This window comes from Malus domestica, chromosome 03 (genome assembly GCF_042453785.1).
Source record: "Malus domestica chromosome 03, GDT2T_hap1".
Lineage (NCBI taxonomy): Eukaryota > Viridiplantae > Streptophyta > Magnoliopsida > Rosales > Rosaceae > Malus > Malus domestica.
The window spans coordinates 23469770-23486476 of record NC_091663.1 but is presented as its reverse complement, the minus strand read 5'-3'; the positions used below and the strand labels follow the sequence as shown (position 1 = coordinate 23486476).

The following is a 16707-nucleotide window of genomic DNA, read 5'->3' as shown; positions in this document are numbered from 1 at the left end:
TTGGTTGCGACACGTAGGCAGACTGAAAAAAAAAAAGAGAGAATATATGATGACTTGTCCTTGACTTGTCTTGCACGCCAGGTTTTGATTCCATCCCTCTATCACTCATTCATGTCACATGCCTTGCCAGCCCCTAGCCTTTGCCGTTTTGATCAGACCTACCTACTCTTTTCTCATGGCAGACCAAAAGGTCACCAACGACAAAACTACAGTAATCTTTCTCCCCCATAATTGGGAGAAGCAGCACAAATTTTGCCAATTGGCTACGATAATACTTAATACTATCACTATGTGACGTCATTACAACATATATCTGATCGTTAGATGTTGATAATATCAAGTATTTGTAAGTATTTTAGTCAAATTTCAACGTTGACGTCATTTGTAAAGTTCCAACTGCATTATGTACAATGCTAATTGTATGGTAGATCTTCGATATTACTTCAAATTCAGAAGTGGAAAAAATGAGGGGGACTATATATATCAAATGACCTCGTTTAATGAGTGATAGCTATTTGTTGTATTGTCTAACCTAAAGCTAGATTTTTTCTAACCATTTGGTCATTTTTCTAACCAAAAATGTCTTGATGTTCAACCCCTTGTTCGACCCTATGTTCAACCTTTATTCTATCGTTCTAATATAAATATAATATGTTTGACTCTTTACTCGACGTAGTATTCGAGTTTGTAACATGTCGAAAGGATCATGATAAGAGTTTGGTAAACTTGAATCAAAATGGTTTGTAGGTGGTTATATTGAAGTCATTTCGTACATTTCTCAACCAAAAGGTTAAAAATATGTAAGATTGAAAATTGCACCGCAGCCACCCGCAGAGAAAAAATAAGTACATGTTTCTTAGTGGCAACAACTAACAAGCAATCATCACAAACTTTTGCATGCTCCGTTTATAGTTTATTTGTTGAATCATGTGTCTAAAGGGAACCACCCCACCAATCATAAATTTAAAACATATAGTGGCCCCTACACCCCCTTTCACATTATGGATGGAGGTCTTAGTCACAAGCAAGGTCTAAAATATCGATATTATTCCGATATTTTTATCGAAATTTCCGTGTTTTTAGACTACTGATATTTCCGATATCATCGATATTTTCGACCTTGATAGGAACTCTATGTGGTACTAAATCACTCATGTATTTTACCATGCAATGTATAAAGTGTAAAATATTGTACTAATTCATTATATATAAATGATTATGGTGTGTTTAAACTTCTTTCATTAATTACTACATATTTTCTACACTCACAATGTTTGTCAGCTCGCTATATAATCAACTTAAATCAGTTAAATCCATCATTCAATGCATTTCCTTCCAATTTTTTGTGATAAACTAATAGATAATTGACTAAATAAACATCCTGCAAAGTTTCAATAAAAATTTCCAAGTTTTTCTTACAATTTCCGTGGTTTTTATTCAATTTTTATCGATATCGATAATATCCCGATATTTCCATTGAAATTTTCATGTTTTTGGACTATTGATATTTCCGATATCATCGATATTTTAGACCTTGATCACAAGAAAGAAACAACTAATTTCCTTCTCGGACCTTGCACTGCTTATGGTAAAGTGTGCACAATTTGCGGTTAAGCCACACAACAAGCTAATTATATTAAACTCGTACCGAACTTGTTATTTGTAAGAATCGAACTTAAAATCTTTAAAAAATATTATTAAATCGTAATATTAAGTGACGGATAACAATTTTTTCTTGAGTTGCAACGAACTTTATCCGACACTAATTTCCTTTTAGGGTTGAGAGTCAGATGGTTTTGGTGATCCGTCTTCAACCAAATTAATGCTCCTTTTATGTAATGGCAATTTGGTAAGCCAACCACTAATTGCAATTCCAACCACAATCTTGGATTTGGATCATTTGGTTCGACTTGTGGAGCCCATGCTTCAAACTCTTTTCATGACTCCGATGATCAATGCTTCATCTCACGCATTCTACGATCTACACACATCGCATTCGCATGCTTGCTTTTCTTCTCTTTTTATCATTTTTTTCTTGTCTTGCTCAATAATTGAGTCCTAACACATCATTTTACACGCTTTAACACATTTATTGAATTGTGCAACCAATTAATGTGTATGCGAACCATATATATGGTATCACACAATATGACCCTAGAAATTGAATATAAAATGATAAGTTTAGCCTAGGGTTGTAAATTGAAATGAAAGAGCTCGAGCTTGTGTCGGGTTCGGCTCAAGAAGGAAACAAGACAAGCTTAGTTTTACTCGATTAGGAAACAAATCAAGCTTGGACATTGATTCCTTCAGCTCATAAAGTTCGTGAATAGTTTGTATTTTTTCATGTTACAATTTGAACTAGATTGTAGACTTAAAAGATTGTACGGAAAGAAGAACATGTTTGAGATATTTTAGTTTTTTAATTCATTTTTTTGTTAGAGATGCAAGATAAAATAAAAACTAAAATTCCTCGTATGTAAAAGAAATACCACTAATTTAAATGGTTATCGAGAGAGGATAAATTCGAACCCAGATACCTAAAAGAAACCAGTCAACTCGAAGAAATATGACAACATTTACGTCCATAAACAACGGAAAGTGGGATTATTACTTGGGTGGGTGGGGGCGAAACAGACTCTCCAGAGAGACATGCGATGTGAGGTATGATTGTGTTAGCATATGACGCGTGACAGCAGATCCCAACCTTCTCTCATCAAGCGGACTTGGCGTGTCACTGAAACCACTGCATAAAGCCACGGCAGTCACTCGGGGATTCTCTCTCTCTCCTCCTCACCCTTACTAAATACACCACCATCATCCTCTCTCACCTCAACCTAGAGAGAGAGCAGAAAAGAAAAGCAGAAGCTGAAGAAGAAGCGCTTCTGAGGAGACAAGCCAGCAATGTCGGTTCTTTGTTCCCTCGTTGATTCAATCTTTTTTTATTTTTTTTTATTAATTTGTTTTGGTTTTAGCTTTCTCTGATCCGTTTGATACATGCCATCTCATTTTCCGTCGCATTTTCTCGGTTTTCTCTGTTGTCCGGCTTGGTTTTTGCTTGATTTGGTGTGATTAGGGAGCTCTTTGAGATCAATGCCGTCTAATGAGGTAGATTTGGCGGCATTCCTTTTGCGTTTGGTTGCCGAGAAAGTTGATAGGGAAGTACAGGAAATGCGATGATATTATTATTATTATTATTTCTAATTTTTCGGCGTTTGGATCAAATTATTAGTGATTTTATTTCTTAATTTGTTTCTGTTTCGTAATTAGGAGTTTGTTTCTAGCTAATCTGTAAATTAAAACAATCTGGTTGGAATCGGCAGTTTACATTTAGTTGTGGTAATAATGATGCCTTGGTTTTGATAGCGATTCGTTTAGTTTTAGCCATTTGTTTTGTGTCTGTTTGAACGAAAAACTATTCCATTAGAGAGTTAACCATAAGGAAAATTTTGGCGATAATGACGGGAGGCTCCCTAATTAAGTACAAGCAAACTGTATATGTATTCATTGTTAGTAATTTCACAAATCTGCTTAGATCTACCAATGCCGGTTGAAGTATGAAGCTAAGGGAAGCTATATGAATTTGGAACAACTTCGATTTCATTGTTTCAGCAATGTTGCATTCTTAAACTCTTGATTTATGTGCTCTGTCTGTTAATTCGCAGCTCGATTTTTCTCTTGGGTGATTTTTTTATTGTTTGTTTTGATTTGCAGGAATTTCTGAAAGTGAGAAACTGATTTGCATTTTTCGGTTGCCTGTCTGGGATTATTTTATATGATATTGGGTGCTAGAATTTGTCGAAAGATCAGGTTTACATCTCTCCCGATACTTTTTATTTGGAACCTTATGGTCTCTTCTTCAGTGTAAAATATTCATTTCTTGTATTGTCTTTGTGCCCTTTAGATTCCTCGTCTGTCTTGCGGTTGCTGAAAATGAGTTGGAACCCACACATGGAGGTTCATTACACCTACACCAACTGTCCTTATAGCTCAGCGGGTAGCTTTATGGAGTATTTTGAGGGTCTTACCTATGAACATGTGAACTTTATTTTTTCAGGCGATTCGCATGCTCAGGTACTTTACCTTAAATATCTGCACAAAGGTTTTCTTTTCAACCACCAATCATGGTGATTTGTTTAGTTTGTCTTTAATTATTATGTTTCCAAAATTTAGATCTGTAGGATTGTTGTACATCATTGGAAAGAAGTTTATATGGGTTTCCATAGTAGGATTGCTCAAAAGTCATAACTAGGGAGTTTTTGTGTAATTTTATACCATCGTACCCAGTGCACAAGGCTCCCGCTTTACGCAGGGTCTGGGAGAGGTGAATGTCGGCTAGCCTTACCCCCATTTATGGAAAGGAGTTTATATGGGTTTCCATAGTAGGATTGCTCAAAAGTCATAACTAGGGAGTTTTTGTGTAATTTTATACCATCAATAATGCAAATTTTGAACCTTGGAATGTTTATCTGTATTTTCATTTATTTAAATTTCTTTCAATTTCAATTTCCTTCTCACATGTGTAGGAGAGTGCTTACCCAACAATGAATACAAATTATTACAAGTTTGGGTTGTCAGAACCTGGGAATATTACTTCATGCTATGATCTTGGGTTTGGTCATGCTTATGAGATCAATGGTCCTGACCCAAGAACTGGGGAACAAAGAAGGCATTTGCAGAGCGCTTCAACAATGACTAATGAACACAATGTGGCTGTGAACTCAGAATGGGAAGGAAATGTGAATACTTCTACACGCCACAATCCCAGAGAATGTAAGTTAGTAGTGTTGCTTTTCTCCTTTCTTCTCTTGGGGTGGGGATGGATGCTGCAGGTGGTGAGGAGTTTCATGATTATGCTCTGCGGTTTTCTCTTTTCTGTAAGAAGCCGTGAAGACTGGTAAAATTATTATTTTGAACAAATAAGTGACCATGTATGTTCACTGGCAATAGAGTTTCCACAGTTTATGGAAAGTCTAATAGCGTTCTCTATTATTACTATTTTTCCTAAATTGTGGATTAAAACATTACCGGGCCTGGAGGGACCAGTGACATAGAGAATAAGTAATGTTAGTGGTGACTTATAGAGTTAGATGAATTATATAATACCTCTAGGGAAGAAGAAGATAAGAATTACGTGTTTGATTGGTATAAAGTTTGTCATTTTTCGTATTGTTGCCTAAAGGTAGAGTAGCACCACTGATTGTTACCCCGTGACTGTTTATTATAAACTTACAATGTTTAAGGACTGTGTACTACAGACATGTTTCCAACCAAAGTTGTTGGTTTGGCTGCTATTTACTCCTCCATTTCTATCCTCTTTGCTCCCAATGTCATATGGTCTGTTCCAAGTCACTTCTATATATTTGAGACTCAAATATTTTCTATCAATCTAAGTATCATCCTTTACATTTCAGGCCCACGGAGACATCAAAATTCCGATGATTACCAGGTATTTATTTCTCCATACTCTGGGTCTTTCTCTAAATGTATGTATATACATATAACCACGAATGCATTCATGTATGCGTATGTGCAACAAATGTGCACACGGGCACCTATATTGAAGGCTGAGTAGAATTGATTGGCTTAACATGAATGGAAGTGTTAGATGAGTAAATCATCACAGCCTTGGCCGGCCTTTTCCTGGTTTCCAGTGATAACTTCAAAATTACCTTTACCAAAGCTTTTATACCTGGAATTTTTCTCTACATCATTATCATTTTCAAACTTTTTATGTGAAACAAAATGAGCTCAATAGATTACTAAGTTGGAGCATTTTCTGTGAAATATGCAGGTTATTTGGCAAGACAACATTGATCCTGACATCATGAGTTACGAGGTTAGAGCTAATTGCACTTCTCCTCTTGAGAATTTGGATAACACAATTATATTATAATTTCAAGTAATCTGTCTTATTTTTTGAATTGTTGTTTAACATTTCTCTGGATTAGGTATTGTTTAGATTTTATGATAACAAATGGATACGCTAGCCATGGTTTATACTGGAACAAATTCAATCTACCACCCTAGCTTTGGAAATTTAAATTGTGTTTTGTGTATGTTTTCTTGGTGGTACAGATTTACTTCATTTTAAGGAGGATTGTTTGTGTGCTAAACAATCATTGCACGGCTCCTTTTGTAATTTCTGTTCTTAATGAGGAGATTCTTGCAAATTTCTTAAGTCTCTGACTTTCACTTGTCGATGTGACTTTGGATCTGGCTATAGAGTTGTATTCATGGTGGGGACCCTACTATATAATCGTTAGTGAGTGAATCTCTGAAGTAGAACAATGTTCTCGAGTTGTGATGGTAGTTTTAGTAGTTGTATGTCTGTAATGTCGTGTCGTATGGGAACATCTAGTGCTTACTAAAAACCTTTTATTTGCATGCTTATGATTTTGCTTCTTAACATATATTTGGTATAATGTTACTGACAATGTTCTTTACGTTCAGGAATTACTTGAGTTAGGTGAGACAGTTGGCACTCAAAATCGAGGTCTCTCCCAAGATCAGATCTCCTTGCTTCCAATCTCGAAGTACAAATGCAGCTTTTTCTCGAGAAAGAAATCACGAGACGAGAGGTATACATTGCCCTTATTTGTTGTTCGTTTGATAAAATGTGATTACTCTCTCTCTCTCTGAAGTCCTGTTTTATGGAATCTCTTTTGGTTAAACATAGAAGTGGGAAGTTTATTATCTACTGATTTTTGCAAGAACAACTTTTTCCCTTGCTCAAATCTCAATGTCCTGGATTGTGCTGTTTACATTAGTAGGGTGTTCTGTGGAGAACATATAGAACATTGATTACTTGGGGAGTGAAGGTAGGTATTGTAGCAGGTTGTATGATTTTATGAGTCTCGAATGGTTCTCTTTGCACAAGGATATAAAATGTTGGATCATTTTTCAGTAGGATGTTGAAGTAAACTTTGGGCATGACTTTAGATTTTTCATGTATTGGCACTGTGGAGCGTAAAAGTAGGGATTGGATTTTAGCTCTTCAGCTGCATACTTCAGTGACCTACTTGGGTCTTATGCAATTTTGTGGTTTGCTTTGAAAAATATACAGAGACGACAATATTGGATGGGATAGAATTTTGGTAAATTTAGTGGTTTCAAATTGATGAATACTCATAATTACATATTGGTGAGTAATTTTTTCAATTTAGTTCCCATCCCCTATTAGAAGTTATTGGGATCTTTCTGTGCTTCCTACCGAGAGGCCTTTCATTTCATATGCCATCTGTTGATTGTAAAGGCCATCTATTGTATGAGCAGCTTTCCAAATGTACTTCATATTTACTTGTATTCCCCTTGTTGGATGTAGATGTGTGATTTGCCAGATGGAATATAAACGAGGGGACCGGCGGATTGCTCTACCGTGCAAACACCTCTATCATGCTGGTTGTGGGACCAGATGGCTTAGCATCAACAAGGCAAGCTGTTGTTAATTTTTTAAGGGGAATATATTGGTGTTTATAACCTATTGGAGTTGTATCAGCAATGCCTCAATTTTAGCTGACAAGTATTTCTTGTATCAGGCTTGCCCAATATGTTACACTGAGGTTTTTGGTGACGCGTCAAAGCGCGCAAAATAGGAGGCCTGATGTGCTTAAAGAGCCTCGAAAAAAATTTCTTCTTCAAATTTGGTTAACAGAGGTGCATGTTTGCTTCTTTTCCACGTTGTTTGTAGAAGCATTGTCTTAGCTATTTTAATAAATGAGAATGTTACGAAGTGAAGGATTCCGATAATTAGATCGTGTTGCGGCTCTGTGAGGTGCATGATGTTTTCAATGAGTTTTATGCATTTGTCATATATATTAGCTTCACAAAGTGCTTGTAAATTCCAGAATCGACTCGTAACATCCGGTGATTTGGTAATGTTAAGCGATTAAGGTGGAGCACATAAATGATCCTGTAAATATGGAAGCTAGTTGCAGTAGGTATAGTTTCCCTTTTATTTCTGCATGCTACAACTTTTCATTTGTATTGTGTTGGGTAGCAACAATGTTTTGAGTTTTGCTCCATAGAATTGAATGTTATGCAAGGTATATGCCTACTGGATCCCGCCTCGCACTCGCAGGCACCCATGTTATGCTTATTTTACAACACGTTATCAGTATGAGAGTCTCTTTGGTATGTTTTGTTTTTGAATGCGTTTAGAAAGTTGTGCATTAATGTTCTTGATGGAAATGTGTAGAAATTTTGGACAAGAGTATGTAGCATGTATAAAAGAGTAGCTTATAGGAAAACCTTGCTTGGATTAGATCACATGAGAAACTGCACTGAATGAAAAAAAGACGTACACATAAAAACTCAACCAACAAGGAATGAGAACGTACAAGAAGGAAATGAGGAATCTGTACTTGTGGTAAAGAGTAAATGCTCTAAGATATGATTTAGGAATCACCGGTCAAAGTGTTTGAATATGATTAAGAGTTTCGATCATATTCATGTGAATAATATGGACTTGAGAATTCACATTAGGGGATCGACACGGGTTTGTTTAGTGCACTAGTAATGTGGTTAAGAGTAATGAATTATAAAGAGATTGTATTGCATTGCAATTCCAACTAAATAAATTATGTATCATTTTTCTTAGCTTAAGTAACCATGATATAGTACGAGCCATGCGAATTAACCATAACCAGTTATCATAAAATGGAGAATTATTAGTACTTTTAATACATAATCAATTAATAAGAATTTTATTGCTCAAAACCTCGCCAGCTAGAATCTAATGGCTCACACAATCATAAGCTTAAGTTTGGAAAAATCAATGGAGATGAGTAAATTAATTTATCCTTAACACATTGACGGATGTTTTTATGGTAAATTTGTTATAAAAAAAAAAAAAGGTTTAGTAAATTAAAAGAGCATACAATGCTGAAATGGGTCTTTTTGGTTTTCTAGGCTGATTGGCTTGTATTTAAGTTGTACATGACAGCTTGTAACAAAAGGCCCAAATAGGCCAACGACAAGGAAAAATGCCCCTTCAATCATCGAACCAATGTAATTTTTTATTCTAACTTTGTCAAATTTTCGAAGTGTTTTCTGTTATGTGCTTCTTTAAGAAGTAAGGGTGATTTCGATTCCAATCAGTTCAATTTTTTGTTGGAATTGAAAACTGAACCAAAATTATTGTTTAAGCTTTTGTTATCCAACTCGGTATGGGTTCAGTTCGTTTTTTTTTTTTACCTAAATTTTTTTAATATATCAATCTGAAAATTGGTCATTTGGAACGAAAAGGAAGGAAACAAAATTTAGGAAATATGGAGTGATTATTTGAAGATGGAGACACATATAGAGCTAGCAGAAGTAGAGGGAGCAAAGAAGATTAACAAAAATATGAGTTCTTTGTTTAACTATTCTCAGGGTGAGTAACAACAAAAAAAAATAAAAAATAAAAAAATAAAATAAAACATAGCATAGTTGAATGGATTGTGTATCTTAGTGTTTGGGCCCCCGAAATCAAGGATTTGGGTCCAGATGAAACGAATCCTAGTGGAATTGAGATTGCTAAAGGATCAGATTTAGGTGTAACTCGGTTGAGTCCTATATTAATTAGAAATTTTGAAGGATCAGAATGAGTTTTGATAAGATTTGAATGATTCCAAGAATCAAAGACTAGGTTCAGAATCTAGTCCAAGTTGAAGAGGTCGAGACTAGGTAGAGATACAGTCTCGACAAGAAAGGGGTTTGATGAGATAAGTGCTAAGGAATCATTGTCTTGATAGAGTTGTACCACTCAGCAGACTTGGTCATCACGAAATTAACCCTTATAAATAGAAGTGGTTTACAATATAGAGAGGACCTCCAACTCAACACACAAACAAACACTTTACATAAAACCATCTCATATTCTGAGAAAAACACTATCTGCTTCACTAACCTCTGTAAGCACAAATTCAGTTTGGTTGAACATCTTTGGAAATGTAGAATTAGTTAGTCTAGGAGTAACTTCAGTTTGGTTAAACAACACTACTTCTATTTCGGTTGATTATTTATCCTAAGTCTCAGCTAACGAAGAGTCTTTGATTCTTTCACCGAAACAGGTCACTTCATCAGTATACCCTGCGAAGTGAGGTGTTCTATAAGTAGTTGCTCATAAGTGCATTTTAGAGTTAAGCATTTAGACGACTAAACCACTTTTATCGTAAAACATTCATCTCCTTTTCATAAGTGCATTTCAGAATTCAACATTCAAACGACCAAAACCACTTTTACCATAAATACACTCACCTCCTTAGAGTATCTTTCGTCCCTACTGATGAGTCAATTTTGCACTATATATTTTCCCCTATTCTTAGTATATTTTGACGAGATTTTGATGTTTTGTTATGTATTTTCAATGTAGGACGTGTGAATCCATTTTGACCATAAAGTAATCAAACGGTGAAATTTTTGAGTGGTTCCAATTATGGAGGGTTTGTAAGTATGTCAAGAAGGTTGTATCAAAATTTCATAATTTTATCCCCAAGCATCTGATCGTGGGCAGATTGATTTGTGCCCAGCGTGCGGTGCTGGTAAATTGAGTTACAAAGTTTATTTGCGACTTTTGGGCTAGAAGATGATGGATTTGGACTTGGGCTCTTGTTGAAACTTGAAGAGGAGGTCCTTATCTTTAATTCAAGTCGTTTTGGGCCTATTTTGGAGCCTTGAAGGTCTAGAAACGTGGCTATTTCTCTATTGGGCAGATTTCCTAGCAAGATTTGGATTATATTTTTAAGTTATCCTTTAGCTATTATATTTCTTAGTTTTTAAAAATCATTTTCCACTAAGGATTTTAATTTGTAGTAGTATAAATAAGGCTTTTTAGCCATTAAAGTTCTATACGCCACATTGAGAGAACTTAGTAAAGCTTTGGAGAATTTCAGACTTTTTACCTACAAGGTGTTTTCAACCCCTTTTCTAGTTAATGACATCTTCTTTAATTTTTATTATGATTTTGCGTAACTAGTTCTTTTTCTCGGACAAGGCCATGAGCCTTAGAATGAATATGTGATTTTATTAATTTACTCATGAATGGATGCATGCTTGCTTTGAATTATTGACCACCATGTTTAAACTATCTAATTGTCTTAATGATTCACGACCATTAGGGTATTTAGACAAGTAATTTGATGCAATTTATTTTGGAACATCACCCTGAAATTGAGGAGGACTTCTTGTGATTAGTAATTATAAGTTCACTTAAGGCGAACATCATGCTCTTAAGGGTTGCATGGTTTTTCAAAGGGTTTTCACAAAGCTTAATGAGTCTTGCATGTATATGTTTGATCTGAACATCAAAGTTGCATGTTAGATATACGTTTTCACTTGAACATCACAAGGAAAATATGGATTAGGAAAACCTAACTTTCAAAGCATGTATGTGGAAATTCATAAGTAATTGGTAAAATTGCATAGGATGGTTCTTGGTGACGGCGGAACCCTAGTGCTTAAATTGATTTTCAAAACCGTTTTCTTTTAGTAAATTTTACTTTGCCAATTATTTAATTGTTTTTATTTAAAATTTGTTTTTGTGATTTTAAATTCCAAAATCAACCTTTTCGAAACTTTGTTTCAAATAATTAGCTAAGGATTAGTTTAAATACAAATGATTCATTCAATCCTTGTGGAGAACGACATTACTTAAGCAGTTTATACCACAACTACATTGTTCTCTTGCAAGTATTTTTAAATGTTTTTATCCCTACTTTTGCATGTGATAAAAATCCTATCACCTACAACTTGATTCCTGTTCGGCACACTTAATATTTTAACAAACATAGTTGATGTGGCCGAACCTGATGCAGAAGGTCCTGAACTTAGTAGTGAATTGCAAAACATTTTCTTTAGGTTTTAGAACTCAAGGCCAAGAGTATTCTTTCCTATGCCGAAGTTGATTGCTGCAGAAGTCAGCATGCGCTATCGTTACCGCACCACCACATTCATCTCATTCGCCCGACTGAGCTCAGTTGCGAATCGGCACACCCACATCAACAACCATCCACATAAAGACGTAGTTAGCTCGTTAGTTACTTAGCATGCGCGCCTCATAGGTTATGGAATTTCTAGGGTCAACAGTTGGTCAGCCCAAGTAAGTCTTTTAATTAAATCCTTTATCCCAGCATCAAACTTGAGCAGAGGCTTTATCTTGCCGTTCTTATTATAATTTCATTAATACTTCCGTTTTGAATGATACACAAATTGTCTTGATATATTACAAGAGTGGTGTAGATAGTTGGTGAGGTCGGTTGTCGAGACAGCAGGAGGAAACTCGCAGGGGTGACAGCAAGGTGGGTGAGGTCGACATTAGGGATGGACAACGGTTATGGCGGGCGGGTAACCGCGGTTATTTACCCATAACCGTTTAATCTTTTACCCGCATAACCGTTTACCCCGTTAGGTATTTACATAAACGGGTATACCCATACCCATAATCGTTTATAAACGGTTAATCATACCCATAACCGCATACCCATTTATCCATAACCGTATATCCATTTACCCATAACCGTATACCCATTTACCCGTTTACTTTTTTTTTCTACCCGTCTACCTATTTTTTTAACAACTTGAAAATTAAAAAGAAATTTGTCATAATTTTCTTTTTTCTAACTATTAAATACCGTTATAAGTTTTTATATTAACTATTAGAAAAATCATGCATGGTTGTAGGTTAATTAATATTATTGTACACACACACACACACACACATATACATATATATATATATATATATATATATATATATATATATATATATATATAAATACATGTAAGTATGCATCAATCTGCTAATAAGCTAATTTGATAAATATTTGGATTTTTATTTAGAAACATATGTTCATTGATCCAAGCCATTTAATTGATTTCTAATTTTGGGGATATATATATATATATATATATATATATATATATGTATGTACTCATCATCTGATAATAACATGTTTCTAAATGCTCAAGGTAATCATTATCTTAAATTGTTCAAAGCTCCAAAAGACTCCAAAACAAAATTGTCGAACACGCTAATGGTTTAGCACATTCAATCACATATATTAAACATTAGCCCTGTTCTATCAACTATATTTTTCTCTCAAGAGAGGCATAAATATAAATATAAATATATATATATATATATATATATTATATGGCCCCTTATAACCAAATATATCTCGGGATACTAAACCTAATTAGAAACCTTTTTTTTTTTTAAGTTTTACATATATTAAAATAAACGGTTAAATGGGTACCTGTTTATAACCGCGGGTAATACCCATAACCGCCCATTTAAATTTCACGGGTAAACGGTTATACCCATAACCGTTTATTTATCTAAACGGTTACCCATAACTATAACCGTCAAATTTAAATAGGTGGATAACCGCGGTTATCCATAACCAATGGGTATTTGCCCATCCCTAGTTGACATCGAGAAGCGACGGCGTCGCGGTGAGGTGGGTGAGGTCGATGTCGATAGGAGGTTGGCAGAGGTGACTGAGTTGAGAGCAGTTCCAGCTTTGATAACCTCCCCTAGGCTATAGGCAACTCAATCCCCTTAATGAACAGTAACTGCCCAAGGCATTAGAGCAGCTCCAGTCATGGGAGTAGCCTGGGGGACAGGGGAGAGGAAAGGGCCCGAGGCCCTGTGAATCAACTCCAGCCTTGAAGAGCCCGAGCTGTTGAGAAGGCCCGAGCAGAAGGCCTGTCAACTTTTGACAGCCCGTAAGCCCGAGCTCCAAACCTTTTTTTTTTTTTTTTCTGTCAGGCGCGTGCACCCCACTCGTGCGTGGGGGCGCGTCGCCCGACATCTTTTCAGAAAAGCAGTCCACTTTTACAGTGGTCTCAGTTACCGTTGGGAAGCCACGTGGCTTCCCACGGTCCATTCAATCTCAACGGCTCATTAATTTGGATCGTTGGATCTCAACGGTAAAAAAAATAAAAATAAAATCTTATTTAATATCAACCGTTCGATCTGAGATCAACGGTCGATATTAATATGTTTTATAAATAAAGAAAAAATAGTTTTAAAATTAAGAAAAGTTACCGTTGTGACACGTGGCACAATCTGGAGTGTTGGAATTCAAATTTTTTAAAATCCAATGGTAAAGATTAATTATTTGAATAAAAATTAAAAAAAAATGGAAAAAAATCCTAAAAAATTGTAAAAATCTGAAAAAAAATTTGTAAAAAATTGTTTTTACTTTTCTATAAATACCACTTCTTCTCCATCTACCTTACACCACAATTTCATATTTTCTCAACTACTTTCAATCAAATTCCTATCTTTCTCTCAAAGTTTCAATCCAATTTTTTTCCACAAAATGACTACTGATGTAGGTACGAATTGGTCGCTTCTTGAAGATGTTGCGTTGTGCACTAGCTGAGTTGAAGTTACTCATAATTCCCTTACGGGTAATGAGATGCAGTTGCGAGAAATGTGGAGTTTAATTCATACCAAATTTCTTGAGCAAATGAGTCGGAAAAGAACCAAAGAATCGATGTCCAGTTGTTGGAAAATACTTAGCCATTCCTTTAGTACGTGGAGAGATGCCTTGACACAAGCTAGTAGTAATGTTCGAAGTGGGGCAAATTATGCGGATGAAGTAAGAATATATTATAATTATTTGTTTGTATTATTATTTTGTTACCTAATTTGATTATAATTATTTGTTTGTATTATTTATTTGTTACTTAATTTCATTATTATTATTATTTGTTTGCATTATTTATTTGTGACCTAATTTCATTATTATTATTTGTTTGTATTATTTATTTGTTACCTAATAATTTCATTATTATTATTTATTTGTTACCTAATTTCATTATTATTATTATTTGTTTGCATTATTTATTTGTGACCTAATTTCATTACTATTATTGGTTTGTATTATTTATTTGTTACCTAATAATTTCATTATTATTATTTGTTTGTATTATTTATTTGTTACCTAATAATTTCATTATTATTATTTGTAGCAACTTCAAGCACAAGTATGGTATGCTGCCAAAATCAAATAAAGAAACAAATCATTCAACCGGTGGGAATTGTTGGAAATGTGCCCTAAAACCATTCATATGATGATACTTTATGGACATTTCACATGTTAAACTAATCTAGTTTAATATCAAGGGCAAAGATTATTGTTTTAAGCCGTCTCATATAAATGTTATATGCTTAAATGATAAGTCCAAGGAATATGTACTTAGGAGAATGTAATTTAAAGAAGTTAGATTCATGAGACCATTCTCTTTCGTATACATATCCTAAACGTTCCTGATCATAGGATTGCCAATTGGGCATTGACAGTTCGTTAAGAATAGTACGTGCTGTGTCTTCTCTCAGGGAGAGTGACTGGCCTCGAGTCATTGATGTGATTGACACCAAGACAAGAATGTAGGTGCTCAATAGAGAATGAGTCCACTGAACACGATCAACGAGGAGTTCTCATACTCATGTCACATGAGAACTCATGGTTGGGATAATGCAAAGTAGTCCTTTGACCTGAGGCATCATAGTTGTCTTGTGGTTAAGTCTTTGATCTTTGACTATGTCAAAGTCACTCTGTCAGAGGTGTCCACGGCATAGTTGGGGTTAAGCCACTTAGCCATGGAGGCAAGTGAATGCGCAACAAGGGATCTCTAACCTTCAAACCGTTTGAGGGAGAATACTCTATGATATGATTAAGAATCTCTGGCCAGAGTATGAATGAGATTTAGGAAGTCGTTCCAAATCACATTCAAAGTAATCATATAAGTAAATAAATCACATTGGATAGTAGACATGAATAAACTATCAAACCAAACAATGTGGTCAAGAGTATTGTATTAGAAAAAGACCGTATTGCATTGTAATCCTAAACTGAATAGGTTATCCACCTCTTCTGATTAGCTTGGGTAACCATGACATACTGTTAGGTGTTACTCATGGTTTGTGGAAGCCCTAAACGTGTATAAACACTAAAAGGAAAATTGAAAGTAAGTGTCAATTCACAATCGATTTGAAAGAGTTCTAATCGCCCACTGCCTCGCTAAAAAGAACCTAATGGATCGTACACCGTGTAAGGTAGAGATTGAAGAAACAACGGAGATGAGTAAGGATAATTAAATGGTTTAATTATTTATGGCAATGATTAATTAATATGTTAATTAATCAAACAAATAAAGTTCGTTAAAGACCTCGGGTTAGTTTTGGGCCTCAAGGCCCAATGGGCTTCGAACGTCAAGGCCATTGACTTAAGTTGTATGACAACTTAATGACTAAATATTCACAAAGGCCCAAACAACCCAATAACACCCTATGGCCGGCCATATTGATAAATGAGTGTGTTTTGGACTTATTACAAGTTTGCCACTCCAATGAAGGTAGGTATAAATATGACTTTATAGCCTTTTCTTCATTAGGGTTTCTTTTAGAGAAAAATGAGAACACAATGTCTCTCCCTTTCTCTCTAAGAGGCCGGCCACCCTAGAGGATTTTAGCTAACAATCTTACTTCCTCTAGGTCACTCATCTCTTCTTCAAGTCCTTCCTTGGTGTGGAAAAATTAGAGGTTCTCAATTTTGGAAACTTGGAGAATCCTTTCAACCATCCTCATCCAAAAAATCCATGGATCTAAGAAGCAAGGAATGAAGGCCCTCTCATTGTTGGAAATGTGCCCTAAAACCAATCATATGATGATACTTTACGGACATTTCACATGTTAAACTAATCTAGTTTAATATCAAA

General features: G+C 35.2%; 1 protein-coding gene across 1 annotated transcript; it reads left to right on the top strand.

Annotated features, from left to right (window-relative positions):
- The first annotated feature begins 2531 nt into the window (after positions 1 to 2531).
- On the top strand, positions 2532 to 7746 carry LOC103428047 (E3 ubiquitin-protein ligase BIG BROTHER-like). The gene is made up of 9 exons (XM_008366135.4): positions 2532 to 2903; positions 3712 to 3807; positions 3902 to 4071; positions 4524 to 4770; positions 5412 to 5446; positions 5792 to 5836; positions 6451 to 6578; positions 7322 to 7430; positions 7536 to 7746. The coding sequence occupies exons 3-9, from the start codon at positions 3931 to 3933 to the stop codon at positions 7590 to 7592; spliced, it is 762 nt and encodes a 253-aa protein (XP_008364357.1). The 5' UTR covers positions 2532 to 2903; positions 3712 to 3807; positions 3902 to 3930; the 3' UTR covers positions 7593 to 7746.
- Positions 7747 to 16707: the final 8961 nt, after the last annotated feature.